We start from the raw sequence: 27694 nt of genomic DNA on the forward strand, positions 1-27694 counted from the left end.
ACTTAACTTCTCTGTGCCTCATTTACCTCATCTGTAAAATGGGGAGTAACAATGTGAGCCCCATGCTGGGACAACCTGATTACCTTGTAAGAGCTTAACAATACCATTATCATCATCATCATCACATGAAGGGGAAGAGAGTTGCGGGCAAAAGGGAGGATGTGAGCAAGAGGTTGATGGTGAGAGAAATGAGATGGAGGATGTTATAATAATGATTATGGAACTTGTTAAGCGCTTACTATGTGCCAAGCACTGTTCTAAGCACTGGGGTAGATTCGAGTTAGTCCGGTTGGAAACAGCATCTGTTCCATATGGGAGCAAATCGAGTTGGACACAGTCCCTGTCCCATGTGGGGCTCACAGTCTCGATCCCCACTTTACAGATGAGGTAACTGAGGTCCAGAGAAATGAAGAGTCTTGCCCAAGGTCATAGAGAGGACAAATGTTGGAGCTGGGATTAGAACCTATGATCTTCTGACTTCCAGGCCTGTGCTCTACCCACCACCCCATATTGCTAAAAAGGTTGCTTTTAGAGTGAAGTGTGTTTTTTGGGTTGCAGCAGAAGATTAGTGAGGTAAGCTCAGAGGGGAAGAACTGATTGAGGGCCTTAAGGGTGATGATGAGGAGTTTCTGTTTGATGCAGAGGGTTGGGCAATCACTGGAGGCTTTTGGAGGAGTGGGGAAATGTGTGCAGATTAAAAAAAAAAATCCAAGCAGCATTTACACCCTCCTTAGTACCCCAAAAAAATTGTCTGTTGATCACCCTACATCACCCAGCTATCACCCTATCTCCTTCCTATCATCCATTACTAAAGGAATTTACCGCTCTCATGCTTTTTTGTTCCCCGTGGACAGAGCATGTGCCACACAATGCACTAAGTGCTGGGGTAGGTAAGAGTTAGGTCCGACAGAGTCCATGTCCCACCGGGGGCTCACGGTCTTAATCCCCATTTTACAGGGAGTTCCAGGAAGGTAACTGAAGCACAGAGAAGTGAAATGTCTTGCACGAGGCCACACAGCAGACAAGTGGCAGATCAGAGCCCACATCCTTCTGACTCCTGGGCCCTTGCTCTGTTCACTAGGCCATGTTCCTTTTCCTTTGGTGGTGGTTGCCAAAGAGACCTTTGAGGAAAAATGTATATGGTAGTATACATGTACTGGGGATGTATTTCAGGATCTTGGTCTAAGTGAGGCTGGTTGGTACTCACGCTGTGAACTCCTACGGCTTTCCAAATTGCGAAACTGATTATGCCAACTCCACACCATGCATAAAGGGAGCCCCAGCCCAGGGCTCTCAATGCAAGTGATGAACCACTCTCTGGTAAGGCAGCTGTAGCAGTAACTCCCTGGAGGAAGAGAAAATGGGGAAAGTCAGAACAAGCTCTAGATCAGAGGACAGAAAGAGAATCCCTTCCAGAAAGACTAGTTTAAAATAAATCCCCAGTAAGCATTATTGAGAGATGAAAGAATCCCAACTCCCCGAGAGGCTGAGGGGGCTTCCAAAGCCCCCCTGGAGACTCTCGAGGGCTGGAATGGAACCAAGTAGCCCTGGTTGGTGCTTAGGGACCTTTCTTTTGCCTTGGTTTTGAGGTTTCCAAACTGTTGGGCAATGCCCAAACTGTAGGGACCAGCCACTGACAACTGTAGCATGTTACCAATCAGTCGATGTATGAATGGGGCATTTATGCAGAGCATGTAATAAGCGCTTGGGAGAGTACAATATAACAGAGTTGGTATACTCAATCCTGGCCCCTAAGGAGCTTGCAGGCTAGTCCGACACACCGACTCTAAGGACTCGGGAGCAGCAAGATAATTCTCCCTCTTCCTTCAGCAGTGGTCTGGTCTTTACTAGAGCTCTGTACATGGTCTGGTGATCCACAACTTAAATGAGATCTTGATTCCACAACCAGGGAGACACAGAAATGGAAAATCAGACTGAGAAATGACTACATGAATTATTAAGCTCTGAGAAGTGAAGGAAAAATAATGAGGTACTAATTGTCAAAACAGAACAGTCATTTTAAGGATTGTGAACAGTTGCTTTTCATTTCCAGTCAATCAATGGCACTTATTGAGAGCTTAAGTATGCAGAGCTCTGTACTAAGCACTTGGGAGAGTACAGTATAGTAGGCAGACATCCAAAATGTCACCATGCTGGTCCAAGCACTCATCGCATCTCATTTCAACTACTTCAACAACTTTCTTGCTGACTACTCTGCATCCAGCTCCTCCCTTTCTAGTTGGTCCTTTCCCCTAATGCCCAGATCATTTTTCGAAAACATCGTTCAGCATGTCTCCCCACTCCTCAAAAACTTCCAGGGTTTTGTCCATCCCTCTCTCTCTCACCAAACAGAGACTCCCAACCACTGTTTTTTACACACTCAATCAGCTCTCTCCTCTTTATCCTTGCTCCTCTCATGCTGACCTTTTCACAATGCCTTGCTCGTCTCGTTTGCCACGGACCGCGTGGTGTCCCTCCGGCCTGGAGCTTTCTCGCCCATCATATTTGGCAGAACACTACTTTCCCTATTGGTCAATCCTATCTATTGAGCGTTTACTGTGTGCAAAGCACTGTACTATGCGCTTGGGAGAGTACAATACAATAGAGTTGGTATTGTCTAACGAGCCATTCCCTGTCTAACGAGCTTTTCAGAAAAGCCTTACCAAAAAAAAAAAAAATTACATCTTCAAAAAGCCTTCCTTGAGTAATCCCTTAGTCAAATGTACTTATTGAGCACTTACTGTGTGCAGAGCACTGCTCTAAGCACTTGGAAGAGCACAATATAACAACGTAACAGACACGTTCCCTGCCTATAATGCTATTTTCTTCCCTACTGCAACACCTATGCAACTGAATCTTTACCTCCTAGCCACTTACTCCACCCACCTCTCCCCACAGCATTTATTTACATATTTTGATACTTGGTTGCTTCCCTTACCTGTAATTTGTTTTAGTGTTTGTTTCCTCCGCTAGATTGTTAGCTCGTTGAGGGCAAGGACAGTGTCTACTAAATCTATTATACTCTCCTAGGGGTTTAGTACAGTGCTTTGCACAAAAGTTCCCATACGCTACTGTATTTGAGAAATGGATTCTATTTCATTCTATGGAGTGGGCTTAAATTCTAGCAGGCATGATTCACATGTTAGGCTAGGAGCTTTAGAGTTTATTGCATCTTATGAAAATTTTTGAAAATGTAAAGGAGTGCTCACTACCTCAGCAAACTTAAATGTTTTCATATTCTTGAAGTGGTCTCATCTTAGTCTTTTTTAAAAAAACAAGCAAACGGCTAGGCAGTGACCATATTTTAAGAAGGGGAAAATGCTAACTTCTTTTACAACAAACTTCAGTTCCCTTGGGAAGAATTTCCTAATTTGTATGCAACTAACTCCCTTTTTTTTGAGACTCCTAAGAGTAGAGCAAAACACCCTCAGGAACTGGGAAGGAGAGAGCAAGTTTCTTCCAAGCTACAGGCAGAAAATCACCACTCTGCCCAGTTATTTTCTCTCCCTCCCAATATAGCTGTTTTGAGCCACATCAAGGAGCTACCGGAGAGGACAGTCCCAGCTGCTGGGCTGGTAGCAGGATTGCTGTCAGCACACACCAGCACACACCACCCACTTCTGAGCCTGTCCTTAAAACAGTGCTGCAAAATCCTTAGGCTGAAGCCTACACATACATGTGACATAGTATTGTCTCATTAGGCGAGGTCGAGAGACCTAAGGTTCGTATCCCTAAAGCTTCTCACTGCAGCTTTTCGAATGAATTTCAGGGATGCCCAGCCCTGTTTTTCCCATAAAAGAAACTGCAGGCACTCAGGCACTTTCAGAAGGACCTGGGTTCTAATCCCAGCTCCACCACCTGTCTGCTGTGTGACCTTGGGCGAGTCACTTTGCTTCTCTGGCCCTCAGTTCCCTCCCATGTAAAGACTGTGAGCCCCACGTGGGACGTGGACTATGTCCAACCTTGTGTCTACCGCAGCGCTTAGTACAGTGCCTGGCCCCAGTCAGTACTTAACAAATACAATTTTAAAAATCCCCTCAGGGCCAGTTTAAGGCCCCAGAGGGCTGTGGACAATGGAAGGCAGGGGATGTGGGCCAAAATTTCCCCTAGGAGAAAGCACGACCTTCCTTCCCTGGGAGTTTCCAGGTTTTGGTTTTTTTTTTTTCATACTGGAGCAGGTGGGAGCTGGGAAAGCTAAAAGCAGTATTAAGAGGGAGGGAAGGAGGGACAGGTTGGCACCCATAGCCCCAGAAGGGCATTCATTCATTCATTCAATGATATTTATTGAGTGCTTACTTTCATTCATTCATTTGTATTTACTGAGCATTTACTTTACTTTGATTCATTCAATCGTATTTATTGAGCACTTACTTTACTTTGATTCATTCAATCGTATTTATTGACTGCTTACTGTGTGCAGAGCACTTTCATTCATTCATTCATTCAATAGTATTTATTGAGCGCTTACTATGTGCAGAGCACTGTACTAAGCGCTTGGGATGAACAAGTCGGCAACAGATAGAGACAGTCCCTGCCGTTTGACGGGCTTACAGTCTAATCGGGGGAGACGGACAGACGAGAACAATGGCACTAAACAGCGTCAAGGGGAAGAACATCTCGTAAAAACAATGGCAACTAAATAGAATCGAGGCGATGTACAATTCATTAACAAAATAAATAGGGTAACGAAAATATATACAGTTGAGCGGACGAGTACAGTGCTGTGGGGATGGGAAGGGAGAGGTGGAGGAGCAGAGGGAAAAGGGGAAAATGAGGCTTTAGCTGCGGAGAGGTAAAGGGGGGATGGCAGAGGGAGTAGAGGGGGAAGAGGAGCTCAGTCTGGGAACGCCTCTTGGAGGAGGTGATTTTTAAGTAGGGTTTTGAAGAGGGAAAGAGAATCAGTTTGGCGGAGGTGAGGAGGGAGGGCGTTCCAGGACCGCGGGAGGACGTGACCCAGGGGTCGACGGCGGGATAGGCGAGACCGAGGGACGGCGAGGAGGTGGGCGGCAGAGGAGCGGAGCGTGCGGGGTGGGCGGTAGAAAGAGAGAAGGGAGGAGAGGTAGGAAGGGGCAAGGTGATGGAGAGCCTCGAAGCCTAGAGTGAGGAGTTTTTGTTTGGAGCGGAGGTCGATAGGCAACCACTGGAGTTGTTTAAGAAGGGGAGTGACATGCCCAGATCGTTTCTGCAGGAAGATGAGCCGGGCAGCGGAGTGAAGAATAGACCGGAGCGGGGCGAGAGAGGAGGAAGGGAGGTCAGAGAGAAGGCTGACACAGTAGTCTAGCCGGGATATAACGAGAGCCTGTAGCAGTAAGGTAGCCGTTTGGATGGAGAGGAAAGGGCGGATCTTGGCGATATTGTAGAGGTGAAACCAGCAGGTCTTGGTAACGGATAGGATGTGTGGGGTGAACGAGAGGGACGAGTCAAGGATGACACCGAGATTGCGGGCCTGAGAGACGGGAAGGATGGTCGTGCTATCGACGGTGATAGAGAAGTCTGGGAGACTTTCCTAAGTGCTTGGGAAAGTACAATATAAGAATGAAGAGACAGGTTTCCTGCCCGCAATGAGCTGACAGTCTAGTGGGGGAGAGAGACAGACATAGGTGAAAAACTCTTCTGGCAAGTCCTGGGGGATTCACTTTTGAACAGACCAGTCTAACGTGAGGGTAGAGACAGGCCCACCAACACCCAGTCTAATGCCAATCTCTCTTTTGGGAGCAGGGAAAAATGAGGTTGTCCAGAGTCTCCTTTTTTATCTAATATGGTACATGCCAGGCGCTGGGTTGAGCACAGGGTAGATACAAGCTAATCAGGATGAACACAGTCCATGTCCCACATGGGGTTCACAGTCTTAACCTCCGTTTTACAGATTAGGATTACTGAGGCTCAGAGAAGGGACTTGCCCAAGGAGACACATTGGAAAAATGGCAGAACCAGGATTAGACCCCGGGTCCACTGACTCCCAGACCTGTGCTCTTTCCACTGGGTCACGCTCCGTTCCTCGTCAAAGCTTGCTGAGAAATTGATGATCGGAAAGTACATGGGGACTTGTATATGTGGTGTTGCTCCAGAAAACATCCTGGCTTGGGCCCATGGCCTTCCTGACCCAAGGAGGTCCAAAAAGTAGGCATATATGGAGCGGGGCACCTGCCGTCTGTTTCCGGGGCAAGATAGGGCAACTTCCTGGGAGCACTTGACTGAGCACATCAGAATGGGAAGGTTGTCAACTGCCAAATTCTCCCAAGTTTTAAGCTGTTTTGATTCCTGAAAACATTTTTGTTTTTTTATGGGCTCTGAAAACAGTTAGAATCTACCAATACCTACATTTCAAGTTTCTCAAAAATAATCCAGATTCTTAATAATTTTCTTCAAAGGTTGTCTTCAAAATTACTTCTCAGTATTCAGATACTTTTACAATTCCCATTTAATCAAGTGTTTTTTATGATAAAAATAGCTCCATCCCTCCCTCTTCTTTTCCGGTGTAGACGTAATTGCAATATGGTTACCTAGATACCATAAGTGCCTTACTGTTCCAAAAAGGGTATGTTCACTAACTATCTACCTTCTTAAATCAAACTGGTTATTCATCCAAAGTGGAAAACATTAAAAAAATGCTACTGATTTAGAAGCGTTCTATCTAATGATGGCCTGATTCTGATTTTAGAGAAAATTGCCCATCAAGAAAGCAGATTTTAGCCCTATGTATATATGCAATTTTTCTAAAAACTACGATGATCACTTGCTTTATCCAGTTTTTCTTACAAACAAAATACTGGACTATTGTAATATATAAAATTATATCTAGTGATTATACATTAAACCATTACCCTAATTTATCTGAATTTTTCATAACTAAATAAAAATGACCTGACTAAAAATATAATGCCCACTTAATTGGATTCCTAAATGGTTATTGATTTTTATGTGTTATTGAAAAATGCTTGCAAAATTAATTACATTCCAATACTTAACTGCAATAGAAAATCTAATGTTGATGAAAATCGACTGGTCTTACTGACAAGCATCTAAAAAATGTGTTCCGAAGCCAATTCCTCTGGGGAATTCAGGTGGACTGGATTCATAAAATAAAACCACTCTTATATGACATTTAACTATCCTATACTTTTTTTAAGATGAGTGACTGAATTACTATAAAACGTAGTTGTTTGCCAAATCAATCGTACTTACTGAGCACCTACTATGTGCATAGCCCTGTAGTAGGTATTTGGGAGAGTATAATACAGCAGAATTAGCAGACACATTCCCTGTCCATAACAAGCTTAAATGGAAACAAAAAGATTTCACTGAGACAATCACATATGCAGATATACAAGAATCATGTATTAAACACAAATTAGTCATCTCTGGGATAAACTGCAATACCAAGGGTTTTGTGGGATTTTTTAGAATGTTCAATCATTTTTAAAAATAAACCAGGCATTTGCATGCAACCAGAGAGAATGGCTATTAATGATCCCAAAAGTGTTGTTGCAGACATTCTCAATGTTAACAAAAAATGTGATTATCATGGTCACCCTCTTGGAAAAAAACAACAACTTTGTAACATCTTTTTCTGAAAATCTTAAATGTGAGCTCCATCTATGAAATGACCATTCCATTCCCTTAAGGAAGCAGTTGCTATGTATTAATAACTCTTTGAATTAAGCAGGTGGAGAGACTGAAGGACAGATTTCCGTGATTTCCAAATTCACTTCTCTGGCCCTGACCTCTCTTCTTCTCTGCAGTCTTGCACTTCCCTCCTTCAGTAGACCTTTACACGAATATTCAACTAACATTTCCAGCTAAACACTTGCACAAAAGAACGCCTCATCTTCTCACCCAAGCCCTGTCCTCCCCCATCTCACTGTAAACACCACCACTAACCCTGTCTCACAAGCCCGTACCCTTGGCATTATCCTCGATTCATCTCTCATTCAGCACACATATTAAAATTCACCAATTGCTGCGGGTTCCACCTTCGTAACATTGCTAAAATATGCCCTTTCCTCTCCATCCAAACTACCACCATGCTGATCCAAACATTTATCATATCCCACCTTAACTACTGCATCAGTTTCTTTGCTACCTCCCTCCCTCCTGTTTCTCCCCACTCCAATCCATACTTCACACTGCTGCTTGGATCATTTTTCTAAAAAAAAGTTCAGTCCATGTCTCCCCACTCCATCCACCTTCTCAAACAGAAACTCCTCACCACCGGCTTTAAATAGTAATAATAATCATCGTAATAGTGGTATTTGTTAAACGCTTACTGCGTGCTAGGCACTGTACTAAGTAAGTGCTGGGGGGAATCCAAGCAAATCAGGTTGGACACAGTCCCTATCCCACAGAGCTCGCAGTCTCAATCCCCATTTGACAGATGAGGGAACTGAGGCCCAGAGAAGTGAAGTGACTTGCCCAAGGTCACACAGCAGACAAGTGGCAGAGCCTGGATTAGAACCCATGACCTTCTGACTCCCAGGCCCATGCTCTATCCTCATTTTATCCCCTCCTACCTTACCTCATTGATCTCCTACTATAGCCTAGCCCGCACAATCTGTTCCTCTAATGGCAACTCACTTCACTGTACCTGGATCTCGTCTATCTCACTGCCGACCCCTTTCCCATGTCCTCCCTTTGACCTGGAACTCTCTCCCCATCCACACACAATAGATCATCACTCTTCCCACCTTCAAAACCTTATTAAAATCACATTTCCTACAAGTGGCCAAGATCCACCCTAACAAAGAAATCAAAGTCTGGCACTCCAAACACAAACCCTACAACAGTTAGCAGTACACGGCTGTGGACTATGTAAAATCTCCTTTTTGAAATGATGTTTTTTTTCTTTTTTTTAGAGTATATAATTAAGGAGAACAGAGTGAAGGTGAATACATTGGATGGCTTTCCAGCGCTGTATTCCTGTTAGAAAGTAACTGTTTTAAGTTTTTCTTTAAAATGTTCATTCAGTAGAAAACTCTATGCAAAGATTAGCTATAGCATGTAGACTGAGACCTCTGGGGAATAAATTGGGCTCTCTTACAACTATCAGACCACTATTACCAACACTGTACTCTACCAAGTGCTTTGCACATGGCCCTACACACAGTAAGCGCTCAGTACGTATGACTGACTGATTACTATTTCAGGGTACTAATTAGTAACCTGGCTCACAGCTTGTGAAAGCACCAAAGTAGCTCTCTCATCAGGAGAATCAGGTTCACTGAGCCAAAACACTAAAACTCCTTTTCTCTCATGGTAAGCAGCAAAATATTTTTCAGATAGTTATGCAGAATTAATCCTCACTCTTGGCCTCAAAGAGCTCCATCACCTTGCCCCCTGCTCCCTCACCTCCCTTCTCTCCTTCTACCGCCCACCCCACACACTCCACTCCTCTGCCGCTCACCTCCTCACTGTGCCTCGTTCTCGCCTGTCCTGCCGTCGACCCCTGGGCCACGTCCTCCCGCGGTCCTGGAATGTCCTCCCTCCTCACCTCTGCCAAACTAACTCTCTTCCCCTCTTCAAAGCCCTACTGAGAGCTCACCTCCTCCAGGAGGCCTTCCCAGACTAAGCCCACCCTTTTCCTTCATCCCTCTTCCCCCTCCCTCCTCCCTCTGCTCTACTCCCTTCCCCTCCCCACAGCACTTGTGTATATTTGGATATATTATTTATTTCTCTATTTTATTAATGATGTATATAGATCTATGATTCTATTTAACTCGAGGGTATTGATACCCGACTACTTGTTTTGTTGTCTGTCTCCCCCTCCTAGACTGTGAGCCCGCTGTTGGGCAGGGATTGTCTCTATCTGTTGCCAAACTGTCCATTCCAAGCGCTTAGTACAGTGCTCTGCACATAGTAAGCACTCAATAAATACGACTGAATGAATGAATTAGACTACACCTACCTTATTGAACCATTCAGGGCTTTTCTTTTTGGCCAGTGATAGAGTTGTCCCGAAACCAGCTATCATTCCTGCCGCAGCAACAGTACCAAGAAAAATTCCACCTGTCAAAGAGTAAAAATAAATCAATCAAGGACATATTCCAAGCGACAAAGACTGAAAACAATCCCAAAATATAAAAAGGTACAGTCCTTTAAAAAAAATTTCAGAAATCTTTGTGCCAAAGGGACGAGGGTGAGGCTTCACACACAACCTGAATCACGCAATCTAAGAGGTGGCATTTAATTGTAAGGAATCAAGCCGTCTCCGGCAAAGTGAATTGGCAACAATACATAGTGGAAGGAGCGGAGGCCTGGGAGTCAGAGGCCCTAGGTTCTAATCCCGGCGCCGACACTTGTCTGTCATGTGACCTTGGGCAAGTCACTTCACATCCCTGTAACTCTGTTTCCACATCTGTAAAATGGGGATTAAATACCTGTTCTCCCTCCCATCAGAATGTGAGCCCAATGGGAGAGAGGGACTGTCTGATCTGACTGTACCTACCCCAGTGCTTGGCACATAGTGAGCCTTTCAAAAACAGCAGCAGCATGAGGAGCACTGTGGCCTAGTTCATGGGCCTGGGAGTCAGAAGGACCTGGGTTCTCATCCTGACTCTAATGCTGGTATTTGTTAAGCGCTTACTATGTGCAGAGCACTGTTCTAAGCGCTGGGGGGGATACAGGGTAATCAGGTTGTCCCACGTGAGGCTCACAGTTAATCCCCATTTTACAGATGAGGTAACTGAGGCACAGAGAAGCTAAGTGACTTGCCCACAGTCACACAGCTGACAAGTGGCAGAGCTGGGAGTCGAACTCATGACCTCTGACTCCGAAGCCCAGGCTCTTTCCACTAAGCCACGCTGCTTCCCCCACTTGTCTGTGTGACTTCTCTTCCCTGGGCCTCATTATAACTGTGAACCCCATGTGAGACATGGGCTGTGTTCGATCTGATTAATAATGTTGGTATTTGTTAAGCGCTTACTATGTGCAGAGCACTGTGCTAAGCGCTGGGGGAGATATAGGATGATCAGGTAATCAGGTTGTCCCACGTGAGGCTCACACTTAATCCCCATTTTACAGATCAGGTAACTGAGGCCCCGAGAAGTTAAGTGACTTGCCCACAGTCACACAGCTGACAAGTGGCAGAGCCGGCAGTCGAACCCATGACCTCTGACTCCCAAGCCCAGGCTCTTTCCACTGAGCCATCTGATTAGCTTGTCTCTACCTCAGTGCTTAGGAGAGAGTAGTGCTTAATTGATTAACAAATACCATAAACCCCCCACCAAAACTACTATTGTTTCCCTCAGACAATGATGCCTGGTGGTTTTCTGTGCTGGACATAATTAAAGAAGGCTTGGGCCTCAGAGCTGGGAAGAAACCAAAGCTAGTTCAAGGTTCAAGACACGGAAGGACTGTCCATCCACGGGGGAGGATGCAACTGCTCTCCCCCACCCCCAGGGTCATCCCTCAATAGGTCTTAAGGACCCTCACTCCATTTGAGAAGCAGCGTGGCTCAGTGGAAAGAGCCCGGGCTTGGGAGTCAGAGGTCATGGGTTCGAATCCCGGCTCTGCCACCTGTCAGCTGTGAGACCTTGGGCAAGTCACTTCACTTCTCTGTGCCTCAGCTACCTCATCTGTAAAATGGGGATTAAGTGTGAGCCCCATATGGGACAACCCGATTACCCTGTATCTCCCCCAGTGCTTAAAACAGTGCTCTGCACATAGTAAGCACTTAACAAATACCAACATTATTATTTTGGCCTGGTAGGAGGGGATAGAAAAGGGAATTCCCACCCTACCCCGAGGAGAGAAGCAGGGTGGCCTAGTGGAAAGAGCACAGGCCCGGGAGTCAGAAGGACCTGCGTTCCTCATCCCGGGCTCCGCCACTCGCCTGCTGTGCACCCTTTGGCAAGTCGCTTCGCTTCTCTGTGCCTCAGTTACCTCATCTCTAAAATGGGGATTAAGACTGTGAGCCCCCTGTGGGATACGGGCTGTGTCCCACCTGATTATCTTGTGTCTTCCCCACTGATGAGTACCTGGAACATGGTAAGTGTTTAATAAATACCATGAATGAATTTAAAAAAAACCTGAGCTGCACTGGAGAGAGGTTGGAGAGAGTTGGGTCCCACCGCCCTGGGGGATGCCCGATGAGACCCTGGAGGCTTCTCCTCTTTCCTCCCCCAAAGGAAAGTTGCCTTTCAGCGACTCACGAGGCCCCAGGACCCCAAAGCTGAGACCACCTCCAGGGGTCTGCCGAACCCGGGTCAGGCCAGGGGAACCAAGCCTCCAGCTGCTGCTGCTCCTTTTTTTTTATGGTGCTTATTAGGCATTTACAATGTGCCAGGCACTGTATTAAGCGCTGGGGTGGACACAAAATCATCAGGTTGGACACAGTCCTTAACCCACATAATAATAATGATAATGTTGGCATTTGTTAAGCGCTTACTATGTGCCGAGCACTGTTCTAAGCCTCATGTCCCACGTGAGGCTCACAATCTTAATCCCCATTTTACAGATGAGGGAACTGAGGCACTGAGAAGTTAAGTGACTTGCCCACGGTCACACAGCTGACAAGTGGTGGAGCCGGAATTAGAACCCATGACCTCTGACTACCAAGTCTGTGTTCTTTCCACTGAGCCACACGGCTTTGAGACTAACAAAGACATGGGGCTGACAGTCTTAACACCCATATTCCGGATTCAGTCAGTCATATTTATTGAGCACTTACTGTGTGCAAAGCACTGTACTAAGCTCTTGGGAGGGTACAATATAGCAATAGACACATTCCTGCCCACAACCAGCTCACAGTCTAGAGGTCACTGAGCCCCAGAGTATTCATTCAATGGTATTTATTGAGCACCTGCTGAGTGCAGAGCACTGTACTAAGTGTTTGGGGAGAGTACAATATAACAACAAACACACTCCTGTCACAGCGAACTTACAGTCTAGAGGTCACTGAGCTCCAGAGTATACATTCATTAAATGGTATTTATTGAGCGTTAAGTGCAGAGCACTGTACTAAGCGTTTTGGGAGAGCACAACATAACAAACACATTCCAGCCCACAACAAGCTTACAGTCAGTGGCGGGGAGGGAACGGGGAGAAGAGCAGACATTAATATAAATTCATTCAATGGTATTTATTGAGCAATTACTATATGCAGAGCCCTGTACTAAGCGCTTGGAATGTATTATAGAGCAATAAAGGGAGACAACTAAATTATAATAGGCTTACTAAATTACAGATATGTACATAAATGCTGTGGAGCTGAGAAGTACAGTGACTTGTCCAAGATCCCAGGGCAGATGGGGGCAGGATCAGCACTCAGCTCCATCTGCCTCCCCATCTGGTGCTCACTCATTCAGTGGTATTTACTGAGCGTTTACTATGTGCAGAGCACTGTACTAAGCGCTTGGAATGTACAATACAGCAATAAAGGGAGAAAATCCCTGCCCACAACAGGCTTACTAAATTACAGATATGTTCATAAGTGCTGGGGGGCTGAGAAGTGCAGTGACTTGTCCAAGGTCAGATGGTAGACATGGGGCAGGATTAGCACTCAGTTCCTTCTGCCTCCCCAACCGGTACTCATTCATTCAATGGTATTTATTGAGCAATTACTATATGCAGAGGACTGTACTGAGTGCTTGGAATGTACAATACAGCAATAAAGGGAGATGATCCCTGCCCATAACGGGCTTACTAAAATAGAGATATGTACATAAGTGCTTTTATAACCCCGTTCAGACTGTGAGCCCTTTGTTGGGCAGGGATTGTCTCTATCTGTTGCCGAAATGTACATTCCAAGCGCTTAGTACAGTGCTCTGCACATAGTAAGTGCTCAATAAATATGATTGAATGAATCAAAGTGAGGCGGGGCTGTGAAGTGCAGTGACTTCTCCAAGGTCCCATGGCAGACAGGGGCGGGTTTAACACTCAGTTCCTTCGGCCTCCCCTCAGACCATGCGGTTTCTCCATGTAAAGCAGCGTGGCTCAGTGGAAAGACCCCGGGCTTGGGAGTCAGAGATCGTGGGTTCTAATCCCATCTCTGCCACTTGTCAGCTGTGTGACCTTGGGCAAGTCACTTCACTCCTCTGGTCCTCAGTTAACGTCATCCGTAAAGTGGGGATGAAGACTGTGAGCCCCACGTGGGACCTGATGACTTTGTATCCCCTCCAGCGCTTAGAAGAGTGCTTTGCACATAGTAAGCACTTAACTGCCATCATTATCATTATTATTCTCTAGGCCTCAGTTAACATCATCTGTAAAGTGGGGATGAAGACTGGGACCTCCACGTGGGACAACCTGATGACCCTGTATCCTCTCCAGCACTTAGAACAGTGCTTTGCACATGGTAAGCGCTTAACAAATTCATTCATTCAGTAGTATTTATTGAGTGCTTACTATGTGCAGAGCACTGGACTAAGCGCTTGGACTGGACAATTCGGCAACAGATAGAGACAATCCCTACCCAATGATGGGCTCACAGTCTACTCGGTCCATCATTATCATCATTCTTCTCTGGGCCTCAGTTAACGTTATCCGTAAAGTGGGGTTGAAGACTAGGGGCCCCACTTGGGACAACCTGATCCCCTTGCATCTCCACCAGCGCTTAGCACAGGGCTTGGCACATAGTAAGCGCTTAACAACTGCCATCATTATCATTATTAGTCTCTGGGCCTCAGTTAACGTCATCTGTAGAGTGGGGATGAAGACTGGGAGCCCTGACAACCTGATGACCTTGTATCCCCTCCACCGTTTGGCACAGGGCTTGGCACATAGTAAGCGCTTAACAATTGCCATCATTATGATAATAATTATTATTATTATTCTCTGGGCCTCAGTTCTCTCATCTGTAAAATGGGGATGAAGACTGTGAGCCCCACGTGGGACAACCTCATTCATTCAATAGTATTTATTGAGCGCTGACTATATGCAGAGACTGGACTAAGCGCTTGGAATGGACAATTCGGCAACAGATAGAGATAATCCCTGCCCACTGACAGACCTGATGACCTTGCATCCCCTCCAATGCTTAGCACAGGACTTGGCACATAGTAAGGGCTTAAGAGATGCCATCATGATGACGATTCATTCAATAGTATTTATTGAGCGCTTACTATGTGCAGAGCACTGGACTAAGCGCTTGGACTGGACAAATCGGTGACAGATAGAGACCATCCCTGCCCACTGATGGACCTGATGACCCTGCATCCCCTCCAGCGCTTAGCACAGGGCTCGGCACATAGTAAGCGCTTAACAAATGCCATTAGTATTATTATTCTCTGGGCCTCAGGAACCTCATCTGTAAAATGGGGATGAAGACTGGGAGGCCCACGTGGGACAACCTGATTCAATAGTATTTATTGAGCGCTTACTATGTGCAGAGCACTGTACTAAGCGCTTGCAATGGCCAATTCGGCAACAGAGACCATCCCTGCACCCTGACGGACCTGATGATCTTGCCACCCCCTCCAACACTTAGCACAGGGCTCGGCACATAGTAAGCGCTTAACAAATGCCATCATTATCACTATTATTATTCTCTGGGTCTCAGGGGATGAAGACTGGGAGCCCCACGTGAGACAACCTCATTCATTCATTCAATAGTATTTATTGAGCGCTTATCTGCAGAGCACTGTGCTAAGCGCTTGGGCTGGACAATTCGGTAACAGATAGAGACCATCCCTGCCCACTGACGGACCTGATGACCTTGCATCCCCTCCAGCGCTTAGCACAGGGCTCGGCACAAAGTAAGGGCTTAAGAGATGCCATCACAATGATGATTCAATAGTATTTATTGAGCACTTACTATATGCAGAGCACTGTGCTAAGCGCTCGGAATGTACAATTCGTGCCATAGTATTTATTGAGCGCTTACTATGTGCAAAGCATTGTGCTAAGCGCTGGGAATGGACAATTCATTCATCCCATAGTATTTACTGAGCGCTTACTATGTGCAGAGCACTGTGCTAAGCGCTCAGAATGGACAATTCATTCGAGTATTTATTGAGCGCTTACTATGTGCAGAGCCTTGTGCTAAGCGCTGGGAATGGACAATTCATTCCATCGTACTTATTGAGCGCTCACTATGTGCAGAGCAGTGTGCTAAGCGCTGGGAACGGCCAATTCATTCATTCCATAGTATTTACTGAGCGCTTACTATGTGCAGAGCACTGTGCTAAGCGCTGGGAATGGGCAATTCAATAGTATTTATTGAGCGCTTACTATGTGCAGAGCATTGTGCTAAGCGCTGGGAATGGACAAATGGGTGGCAGACAGAGACCGTCCCTGCCCCTCTCCGGGCTGACGGTGTAAAGCTGCCCGCTGCCTTTCCCGGGCGGAGAGGAGAGGAGGAGCGAGGGGGCCGGGGAGCCTCGGGCCCCGTACCTTTCACCGGGAACAGCCTGTCGTCGGCAGGCGGGGAGGAGGAGGAGGAGGAGGAGGGGAAGGGGACGGGGACGGGGAGAGGAGCGGCCCGGGCCTCCCTCTCGGCCCCGACCCCGCCATCTCGGCTGGTCTCCATGGCTCCCGTGCGCCGAAAAATAGGGCTCGGCCACCCCCCGCGGCCCCGCCGCAAAAAGCTTCCCCCTCCCCTCCGCAGCTTCCGGTGCTCCCCACATAAGGCTCCGGCTTCGGCGCGCTCGCCGTCTCCCCCCGCCACCCCCCCCCCCCCCGGGGCCGAGTCCCGCGCATGCGCGCTCCGCCTCCGGCCCGGCCTCTGACGTCAGCGGGCTCCCCACGCTCTCGCCTGCCAAAGCGGCCGCCCGGGTATTCATTCACTCGCTCACTCACTCACTCACTCATTCGCTCACTCGTTTATTCATTCAGTCATTCACTCACTCATTCATTCACTCCCTCGTTTATTCATTCAGTCATTCATTCACTCGTTTATTCATTCACTCATTCATTCACTCACTCATTCATTCACTCATTCATTCATTCACTAACTCGTTTATTCATTCAGTCATTCATTCAGTCATTCACTCATTCATTCATTCCATTCACTCATTCATTCATTCACTCACTCATTCATTCACTCATTCACTCACTCATTCACTCACTCATTCATTCATTCATTCACTCATTCGCTCACTCATTCACTCACTCACTCATTCATTCATTCACTCATTCATTCACTCACTCATTCATTCACTCATTCACTCACTCATTCATTCACTCACTCACTCATTCATTCATTCACTCACTCACTCATTCATTCATTCATCCATCCATCCATAACAATAATATTGGTATTTGTTAAGCGCTTACTATGTGCAGAGCACTCTTCTAAGCGCTGGGGGAGATACAGGGGAACAATAATAATAATAATAATAATGTTGGTATTTGTTAAGCATTTACTATGTGCAGAGCACTCTTCTAAGCGCTGGGGGAGATACAGGGGAACAATAATAATAATAATAATAATAATAATAATAATGTTGGTATTTGTTAAGCATTTACTATGTGCAGAGCACTCTTCTAAGCGCTGGGGAGATACAGGGGAACAATAATAATAATAATGTTGGTATTTGTTAAGCGCTTATTATGTGCAGAGAGCACTGTTCTAAGCACTGGGGGAGATACAGGGGAATGAGGTTGTCCCACGTGAAGCTCACAGCCTTCATCCCCATTTTCCAGGTGAGGTAACTGAGGCACAGAGAAGTGAAGTGACTTGCCCAAGGTCACACAGCTGACAGGTGGCAGAGCTGGGATTCGAACCCTTGACTTCTGACTCCCAAGCCCGGGCTCTTTCCACTCAGCCATGCTGAGCACTTACTGTGTGCAGAGCACTGTGATGAGCGCTTGGGAAAGTGTCATACAACAGCAAACAGTTCATTGATTCAGTCATATTTACTGAGCTCTTACTGTATGCAGAGCACTGTAGTAAGCGCTTGAGAAAGTGCAATACAACAATAAACAGTTCATTGATTCAGTCATATTTACTGAGTGCTTACTATGTGCAGAACACTGTACTAAGCGCTTGGGAAAGTGCAATGCAACAGTAAAGAGTTCATTTATTCAGCTGTATTTATTGAGGGCTTAATGTGTGTAGAGCACTGTACTAATAATAATGTTGGTATTTGTTAAGCGCTTACTATGTGCCGAGCACTGTTCTAAGTGCTGAGGTAGATACAAGGGAATGGGGTTGCCCCACGTGAGGCTCACAGTCTTCATCTCCATTTTTCAGACGAGGGAACTGAGGCCCAGAGAAGTTAAGTGACTGACCCAAGGTCACGCAGCTGGCAAACGGCAGAACCGGGATTAGAACCCACGACCTCTGACTCCCAAGCCCGGGCTCTTTCCACTGAGCCATGCTGCTTCTCTAAGCACTTGGGAAAGTACAGTGCAACAATAAACAGTTCATTTATTAATCTTATTGAGCGCTTAATGTGTGCAGAACACTGTACTAAGCGCTTGGGAAAGTACAGTGTAACAATAGTTCATTCAATTGTATTTATTGAGTGCTTACTGTGTGCAGAGCACTGTGCTAAGCACTTGGAGAGTACAGTAAAGCAATAAAGAGACAATCCCTGACCACAACAGGCTCACAGTCTGGGGCGGTGGGGCCAATGGGGGGCGAGTCAAACATGATTACAAGTAAACAGGCATCAGTATAAATAAATACAATTATATATACATAAGTGCTCAGTCCCTGCCAATGAGCTCACAGTCTAATAATAATAATTATTATGGTACTTGTTAAGTGTTTTCTATGTGCCAAGAGCTGGGGTAGATACAAAATGATCAGGTTGGATACAGTCGCCGTCCCAAATTGGGCTCGCACTCTAAATCCCCATTAAGTTACAGATGAGGTAACTGAGGCCCAGGGAAGTGAATCGACTTGCCCAAGGTCACACAGACAGCAGACAAGGGGCAGAAGCAGGATTAGAACCCATGACCTTTGGGCTCCCAGGCCTGTGCTCTATCCTCTAAGCCATGCTGCTTCTGGAATGGGAGAAGACAGACATCGATACAAGTAAACGGACCTCGATACAATAAATAAAATTGCAGATATATACAGAACTGCTCTGGCCCTGGGGAGTGGGGGGAAGAGCAAAAGGAACAAGTCAGGCTGACGCGGAAGATGGGAGTGGGAGATGAGGAAAAGGGGGGCTTAGTCTGGGAAGGCCTCTAGGAGGAGGCTTTGGAGCGGGGGAGAGAGTAATTGTCTGGCAGATTTGAGGAGGGAGGGCATTCCAGGCCAGAGGCAAGATGTGAGCCAGGTGTAGGCAGCGGGACAGGTGAGATCGAGGCCCAGTGAGGAGGTGAGTGGCAGAGGAGCGGAGTGTGTGGGCTGGGTGATAGAAGGAGAGAAGGGAGGTGAGGTGCGAGGGGGCAAGGGGATGGAGAGCTTTAAGTCCAATGGTGAGGAGTTTTTACTCCTTCAACCCCGTGGATTTTCAAATCTCACTGGTCTAGAAAGCTCCAAAATGGCACATTCTAAGCGATAAGCATGGATGTCAACTCCCTGGGAGGGGGAGAAGGGAATAGCCTGGTTTAGTAGATGGAGCACAGGCCTGGGAGTGAGAAGGACTTGGGTTCTAATTCTGAATCCTCCACTTGTCTTCTCTGTGACCTTGAGCAAGCTTAGTGGAAAGAACGCAGGTTTGGGAGTCAGAGGACACGCGTTCTAATTCCGGCCCTGCCACTTGTCTGCTGAGTGAACTTGGGCAAGACACTTTACTTCTCTGTGCCTCAGTTCCCTCATCTGTAAAATGGAGATTAATAATAATGGCATTTGTTGAGTGCTTATTATGTGCAAAAACCACTGTTCTAAGTGCTGGGGAGGGGATACAAGATGATCAGTCTGTCCCAAGTTGGGCTCACAGTCTTCATCCCCATTTTACAGATGAGGGAACTGAGGCACAGAGAAGTTAAGTGACTTACCCAAAGTCACACAGCAGACAAGTGGTGGAGTCAGGATTAGAACCCATGACCTCTGACTCCCAAACCCGTGCTCTTTCCACTGAGCCACTGCTGCTTTACAAATATCATAACACACAGCCATTGTTCCCATGTGTTTCTAACTAGGTGAAGGGTGGCATACATACACCTGAGGATTTTACATCCTTTTACTAACTGGCGAGGGACTGATGTGCATTTTGTTCAATCATTCAGTTACACTCATCAAGCATCTTTGGTGTGCAGAGCGTTGTACAAGCGCTTGGGAGAGAACAAGTTATCCGGTAAGATCCCTCACCTCTGTCCTAAGTAAATTAGTCTCTTAAGTAAATTACTCATGAGGAAATAATAACTCTAGTGAGGAAATAATAAGATATACAAAATATGTACATATGTTGCAATTTATGAGTGGCATGAAAAGGTTGACGTTGAAACGGAGGTTCAGGGAGAGTAGAAATTAATCAGGAAAGGCTGATGTGGGCAGAGAACATGGCTAATTCTGTTGTGTTGGACTCTTCCAAGTGCTTAGTACAGTGTTCTGCAAGTAATAAGCACTAGATAAATATGATTGATCAATTGATTAAAAGGTCATAGGGGAGCATAAGATAGGGAGAGTCGCAATTCACTGGGAAAGATCACCTGAAGGAGATATGATTTTTAGAAGGAGAGAGCTGTGGTCTTTTGGATTTGAAGGATGATCAGGCAGGAGAGAAGGCCTGAAGAAATGGTTGGTGGAAAAAGAAACAAGAACAAAGTAGAGTGAGTAGGCTAGCTTGAAAGGAACAAAGATTAGGAGCTAAGATGCAGTGAAGAGGAGAATAAATAAGTGTAGGTGAGAAAGAGCTGATTGATTGCCTTAATTATTTATTTACATTAGTGTCTGTCTTCCCCTCTAGACTGTAAGCTCGTTTGGCAGGGAATGTGCCTGTTTAATGTTACATTGTACTCTCCCAAGTGCTTAGTAGAGTGCTTAGCACACAGTAAGCACTCAATAAATGTTTGAATGAATGAATTGAATGAACTTAAAGCCAATGGTCAGGAGTTTCAGCTTGATCTAGAGAGGAATGGACAATCATTGGAGATGTTTTTGAGGGTTGGAGATATGTGCACAGAATGGCATTTTTAAAAAATGATCGAGGCAGATGAAGTTTGGACTGTATGCTTGTTGTGGGCAGGGAATGTGTCTGTGTCTGAAAAAGCCTTCCTGCCATCCCCAGGTGATTCCCAATTGTTTTGCCCCTAAAATGCTCCCACCCACCCAGTTCACCCCACCCCCAAAATGAAAAGTTGTCTCTTCTGTGGATCACTGGGGATGGCTTGACAGGGTGCCTGAACACCTGGCTGTCTTATGTTATTTCTCATTCTTTAATTGATCCTGAAAGACTCCGTGCCCACCCTGTGTTTCATCTCTTAAATGCAATGATTTGCACATAGAGACCTCAGAATTCATGAACTTGCTGCAGGAACAAATGTCCTCTTTCCCTCATCTCTCTCTGCTCATTTGTCTCTCTCTGCCTCATTTGTATCTCATATCTGTCTCTCCTCGGTCTTGTGTGTATGTGTGTTTGTGTGTGGGGGGGTGGGGGCGTGTATATGCCAAGGTGGGGTGGGGGTGTCTGTGTCCACATCCACAGGCCCTGTGAGTTTATGTCTCTTATTTGTGACTCAGCCCCTTCTGCTGCAAACCCTTTCCCGCTAGAGAACAATCCAGCCGAGGAGAAAAGACACTGTCTGATCATCTCTCGGTTCATACCCTAAGCAGTATGATTTTGTCCAAAAAAATGGGTTCTGGAACTTTGACGTCAAGGGTCCAAGTCTCAGAAGGGATGAGGAGTAGGAAAGATTCCCTATAGGTATTTGCCCCACTCTCAACCCAACAGTGCTCAGTCCCACAGTGCTCAGCCCCTCAGTGCACTTGTAAGCTTGTTATGGGCAGGGAACATGTCTGCTTATTCTCTTGTATTGTTCTCTCAAGCGCTTAGAACAGTGTTCTGCACAGAGTAAGTGCTCAATAAATACCATTGATTGATTCATTCATCTGTATTTATTTATATTATGGTCTGTCTCCCCTCTAGACTGTAAACTTGTTGTGGGCAGGGAACGTGTCTACTAACTCTGTTGTATTGCACTCTCCCAAGTACTTACTACAGAGCTCTGCACACAGTAAGTGCCCAATAAATATGATTGATTGATGGATTGATTCCCTGGTAAATGCTAATTCTAGAGTAAATGCTAATTCTAGAGACATGAAGTGGAGCTTTGAAATCTTCCCAACTCTCCTAGGTCAAGCCAACTCCCTCACTTATCTTTTCCTAGCAGAGGTCAGTCAGTCAGTGTCAGTCGTATTTATTGAGTGCTTACTGTGTGCAGAGCACTGTACTAAGCACCTGGGAAAGTACACTATAACAATAAACAGACACATTCCCTGCCCACTAGGAGCTTACAGTCTAGAGGGGGAGACAGACATTAATATAAATAAATTACAGATACATATATAAGTGCTGTGGGGCTGCTGTAGACAATCACCAGGAGGCCATTTTTACCTTCCCCATGAACAAAGATACTGAGTAAGATCCTACAAAATGAAAGATCTAGAATTCCAAGGTCCACCTTCAGCCTGCACATTCCTCACAGGGGAGCTGGGAGGGAATGGGTTGTGGTTACAGGGACAGTTCCCTGATGTACTGGTTAGTACTGTGGACTTAATCATCATAATAATAAATGTGATATTTGCTAAATGGTTTTACTATGTGCCAGGCACTGTACTAAGCGCTGGGGTGGATTCAAGCGAATTGGGTAGGACACAGTCCATGTCCCATGTGGAGCTCACAGTCTAAATCCCCATTTTACAGATGAGGGAACTGATTGCCAGAGAGGTTACGTGACTTGCCCAAGGTCACACAGCAGACAAGTGGGGAATAGAACTCATGACTTTCTGACTCCCAGGCCTGTGCTCTATCTCCTAGGCTAATTCATTTCATGGCCTAATGGATAGAGCATGGGCCTGGGAGTCAAAGGACCTGTGTTCTAATCCCAGCTCCAACAATTGTCTGCTGTGTTTCCTTGGACAAATCACTCAAGTTCTCTATGACTCAATTCCTCATTTGTAAAAAGGGGACTAAGACTGGGTGCCCAACGTAGGAGTGACAGTGTCCAACCCAATTACCTTGTATCTACCCTAGTGCTTAGTACAGTGCCTGGCACATAGTAAGCACTTAACAAGTACCATTTAAAAAAAATCAGGAATCCCAATTCTCCACACTCTGGGTGGAGAACTCTTCTTCAACTCTCTCCCCTGTTCCTATCCTCTTTTGTCTCCTACTACAACCAGTCTGAACACTTCACTCCTCTAATACCAACCTACTGTATGTGCCTAAATCTCAACGACATCGACTCCTTACTCACATCCTTCCTCCGGCCTGAAACTCCCATCCCCTTCACCTCCAAGAGACCACCACTCTCCCCATCTTCAAAGCCCTTCAGTAACCAAATTTGCTTCAGGACTAGTCTCCCATTTCCCACCATATTCTTCCTCCCTTCTGCATCACGACTATGCACTTAAATCATATCCCTTACTTTCTTTGACATTCACCCCACCTCCAGGCCCACAGCACTTAAGCACATATCTTTACACTCTTGCTTCCCAACCCTGTATTTTATTTTAATATCTACCTCCCGACTAGACAATAAGTAACTTGAGGGCAGGGATCAATCCTAATTACTCTCTTGAACTCTCCCAAGTGTCCAGGACAATGCTCTGCACAGAGTAGGCACTCAATAAATACCAGCACTGCAGCTTACTGGAAAGAGCACGGGCCTTAGAGGAGCTGGATCAAATCCATACTTGGCCACTTGCCTGCTGTGTCACCTTAGCCAAGACATTTAGCTTCTCTGTGCCTCAGGTTCCTCATCTGTAACAAGGGGATTCAATTCCTGTTCTCCCTCCTCCTTAGACTGTGAGCCCTCTGTGAGTCAGGGAATGTGTCAGACCCGAATATCTTGTATTTATTACAGTGCTTGACACATACTAGTAAGTGCTTAGGAAATGCTAATAATGATAATTATATTTATTAAGTGCTTAGTATATGCCAAACACTTTTTTATTATTAGTAGTAGTATTATTATTACTAATGAGTAATCAATCACTTTTATTGAGCATTGACGGCCTGCAGAGCACTGTTCTAAACAGTTGGGATGGTGCAGTATAAGAGAATTGGTAGACAAGTTCCCTGTCCACAAGGAGTTTACAGTCTAGACAGGGAGACAGGCATTAAAGTAAATTATGAATATTATGACTATTATAATAATGTTGGTATTTGTTAAGCACTTACTATGTGCAGAGCACTGTTCTAAGCACTGGAGTAGACACAGGGGAATCAGGTTGTCCCACCTGGGGCTCACAGTCTTAATCCCCATTTTACAGATGAGGTAACTGAGGCACAGAGAAGTTAAGTGACTTGCCCACAGTTACACAGCTGACAAGTGGCAGATCCGGGATTCGAACCCATGATCTCTGACTCCAAAGCCCGTGCTCTTTCCACTGAGCCACACTGCTTCTCCAATGTACATATTACATTTATGTATATAAGTGCTGTAGGACTAAGGGTGGGATGAATAAAAGGTACAAACCCAGCTTGCATAAACAAGGCTAGGAATGGAAGGCAAAATAAAGAGAATTTGTTTGTAGACGACATAGTTATTTAAACAACCCAAGATAGTGACAATACATCAAACTGCAGATCTTTGTGGCCTCTATTTCAAGGATTTAATATCTGGAAACCAGTGATTTAACATTGCCAGTCCCAAAATTCATATGGCTCACAGACCACCAATAGGAATTTTCAACCATTGATATTTTGTCTTAGCTTAAATTTTGAGAGTGAATGAAACAGAAAACTCATGCCCTTAGTGAAAATTGAGGACAGGATAAAGCAATAGGTTCCTTTTTTACATGCTTATTACATTTCCTCTGTGTCTTGCTTTCCCACTGATTGGTGAGCATAAAGTTGAGTCCTGAAGGCTTGTTAAATTGCAATTACTACAGGATTTTAGAAAGAATTAGAAAAAGAGCAATCACTGAATTTACTGAATAATGTGCTCGTCTCTACAGGAATGTTAACGTGTGTGTTTCCAAAGAAACCTACCAAAACTCTCCAGCATGACCTCTGGCAATAATATTCTGGGAATGCTAGAAAAATGAAATAGATGCATTATCTCATCAGGATACATTCTCATAGGTTGTCTTAGCTGTTTATGAAATCATCTGTCTTTTGTAATTTGCTGTTAAAAGCAGCATGTACATCAACCCGTTTCTGTACTGGCTCCCTGCAGTTTGATTGATGAAACTACTTTTCAAGTACTTTGCAATCAATACATTGCAACATAAATGTTAGGTTTGGTTATGAGTCTTCATGCAATGAGATGAGTGTAGCTAAAGAAGCTTAAACCTCATTACGTATTACCAATGCCCCACTATTTATCCTTTAGAAATTGAAGACCTCTTCCCCAAAAATAGAATCCTATCTTCTAAACATCTATGAAAGTTCACATAAGTTCTTAATTTTCCTCTCAAATGTCAAAATCTTCTTAGGCTGTGAACCCCACATGGGGCAGGGACTGTGTCCATTCTAATTAATTTGTATCTACTCCAAAGCTTAGAACCAGTGTTTCACACATTGTAATTGCTTAACAAATACCTAAAAAAGTCTATCAGTTCTGTAGAATTTCTTTTGCTGTTAATGCTAGACCAAAGACTGTACGAGGCTTTATCATCCTCATCAATGGAATTTATCGTGTGTTTACTGTGTGCAAAACACTGTACTAAGCACATGGGAGAGTTCAGTACAACAGAGTTGGTAAACACACTCCCTGCCCAAAGTGAGCTTACAGTCCATAAGATAATGTCTTTCGTGGGCTGGGGATACGTTGCCCTTAGCCAACTTATGTTTGCCTAGTTAAATGTTTTCAATATAATGGAAAAGTCTTTTGATGTCTTTCTCAGGAAAATATATTTCAGTCTCTTGGATATTGCTTTGCCTCTTTATTCACTTTTACACTCACATACACCAACCATTTAGATCTTCGGTTGTATCAACTTTCATTATTTTCCCCTAAGATATTATTTCACATTATTTCTGTTTTGAAGACTCTGAGTTACATCTGACTGATACCTGCTTTAAAATCTTACATTTTCTACCAAAGCGAATGATGGATGAAGGCATTAATGGCAGCATATTCAGACTGGAAGCAGTGTGATCTAGTGGATAGAGCACAGGCCTGGTGGTCCAAAGGACCTGGATTCTAATCCCATCTCTGTCACTTGGCTGCTCTATGACCTTGGGAAAGTCACTTAACTTCTCCAGGCCTCAATTACCTTATCTATAAAATGGGGATTTAAGACTGTGTCCAACCTGATTAGCTTGTGTCTACCCCAGCGCTTAGTACAGACCCTCGCATATAGTAAGTGCTCAACAAATACAGTGCAAAACCCCCCCCAAAAACTACTGGTATTTTCATTCTAAGATAGATTTGATGCAATTGGAAGATATACCTGACTTTAAAAATCTGTAAAAATGCATTATTGTTCTATGTTCTAAAGGCAATTCTGCTTATGGTGAGATGGTGTGAGTGTCACAATGAGAAACACCTGCACACAGTGTTCATGAAAGCATACCAAATGGCCCCTTGAGAAACACTTGCACACAGACCACCATACCGAATGGCCCCTTGGGAAACATTTGCACACAGTGCAACATACCAAATGAAACTTTGAGAAAAAGTTGCTCACATTGCAACACATCAAATGGACCCTTAAGAAATAGTTGCACACAGAGCAACAAACCATATGGCCCCTTGAGAAATAGTTGCACATGGAGCAACATGCTAAATGGTCATTACTTAGTCTCTAATGATTCAGAGAGGAAAAGTATGTCGTACATCCAGCAGGACATACACTTTGGTTGTTCTTGCAGTAGCAGTTAGAGTTTGTATGGAGATATCCGCACTCTCTCTCCCAGTCCAGTGATCTCTAAGGAAATGAATATTACCATATCCAGAACCCCTAAGTAGAATATTCTGGGGAACAAGGAACAAGCCTAACCTTATCCACTCAAATCCTTTTGCTGTTCCTATCCAGGACTCGATTTTGCAGTGGGAGGTGTGTTTCCTCATTGCCCAGGTGGCTCAAATCCAGAAGGGTTACCCAAGGTTAGAGCTAGGCCAACTCCACCTGCCTTAGTTCAAAGCTTCAGATCAATAGACTGTAAGTCTGTTGTGGGCAGGGAGTGTGTCCTCCAACTCTGTGGTACTGTACTCTCCCAAATGCTTAGTACAGTGTTCTGCATATAGTAAGCACTCAGTATATACCACCGATTGAATGGTCTTTCTATTTAAAGGTATCTGTTAATCGCCTACTATGTGCCAGGCATTGAACCAAATGCTAGGGTAGATACAAGATAGGTTGGACAGAGACCATTTCCCACAAGGGACTCCCCATCTTAATCCTCATTTTACAGATGAGGTAACTGAGGCACAGAGAAGTGAAGTGACTTGCCCAAGGTTACACAGCTGACAAATGGAGGAGTCAGGATTGGAACCCACGTCCTCTGACTCCCAAGCCCACGCTCCTGCCACTAGGCCATGCTGTTTCCCCTATTTTCTATCTTAGAGTAAGCACTCAAACACCTTTGAGTTAAGTGGTGGAGCCAGGATTAGAACCCAGGTCCTTTGACTCCAAGGCCTGTGCTTTTTCCACTAAGGCCATGCTGCTTCTCATTGACTAATTGATTTGATTGAATATGGCTATGGACCAGTCTGACTTTGCTTTTGTCTCCTAAAACTACTCTAGACACAA

The 27694-nt window shown here is 45.2% G+C and overlaps 1 protein-coding gene across 3 annotated transcripts in view; it reads right to left on the reverse strand.

Moving 5' to 3' along the window:
* TMEM242 (transmembrane protein 242) overlaps nucleotides 1–16482 on the reverse strand; it is a 41705-nt gene extending 25223 nt beyond the window's left edge. For 2 of the 3 annotated variants that reach the window (XR_003756997.2, XM_029058620.2), the window contains exons 1-3: nucleotides 16327–16482; nucleotides 9902–10002; nucleotides 1208–1345 (exon numbers count right to left, since the gene is read on the reverse strand). Coding sequence is in view for 2 of the 3 variants with exons in the window: in XM_029058620.2 (XP_028914453.1) it covers nucleotides 1208–1345; nucleotides 9902–10002; nucleotides 16327–16462 (375 nt within the window). In the remaining variant the exon portion in view is untranslated. The remainder of the gene's footprint in view (nucleotides 1–1207; nucleotides 1346–9901; nucleotides 10003–16326) is intronic. The other variant, XM_029058621.2, reaches the window with a different exon arrangement.
* Nucleotides 16483–27694: the final 11212 nt, after the last annotated feature.

The sequence above is a fragment of the Ornithorhynchus anatinus genome, chromosome 2, assembly GCF_004115215.2.
Source record: "Ornithorhynchus anatinus isolate Pmale09 chromosome 2, mOrnAna1.pri.v4, whole genome shotgun sequence".
Lineage (NCBI taxonomy): Eukaryota > Metazoa > Chordata > Mammalia > Monotremata > Ornithorhynchidae > Ornithorhynchus > Ornithorhynchus anatinus.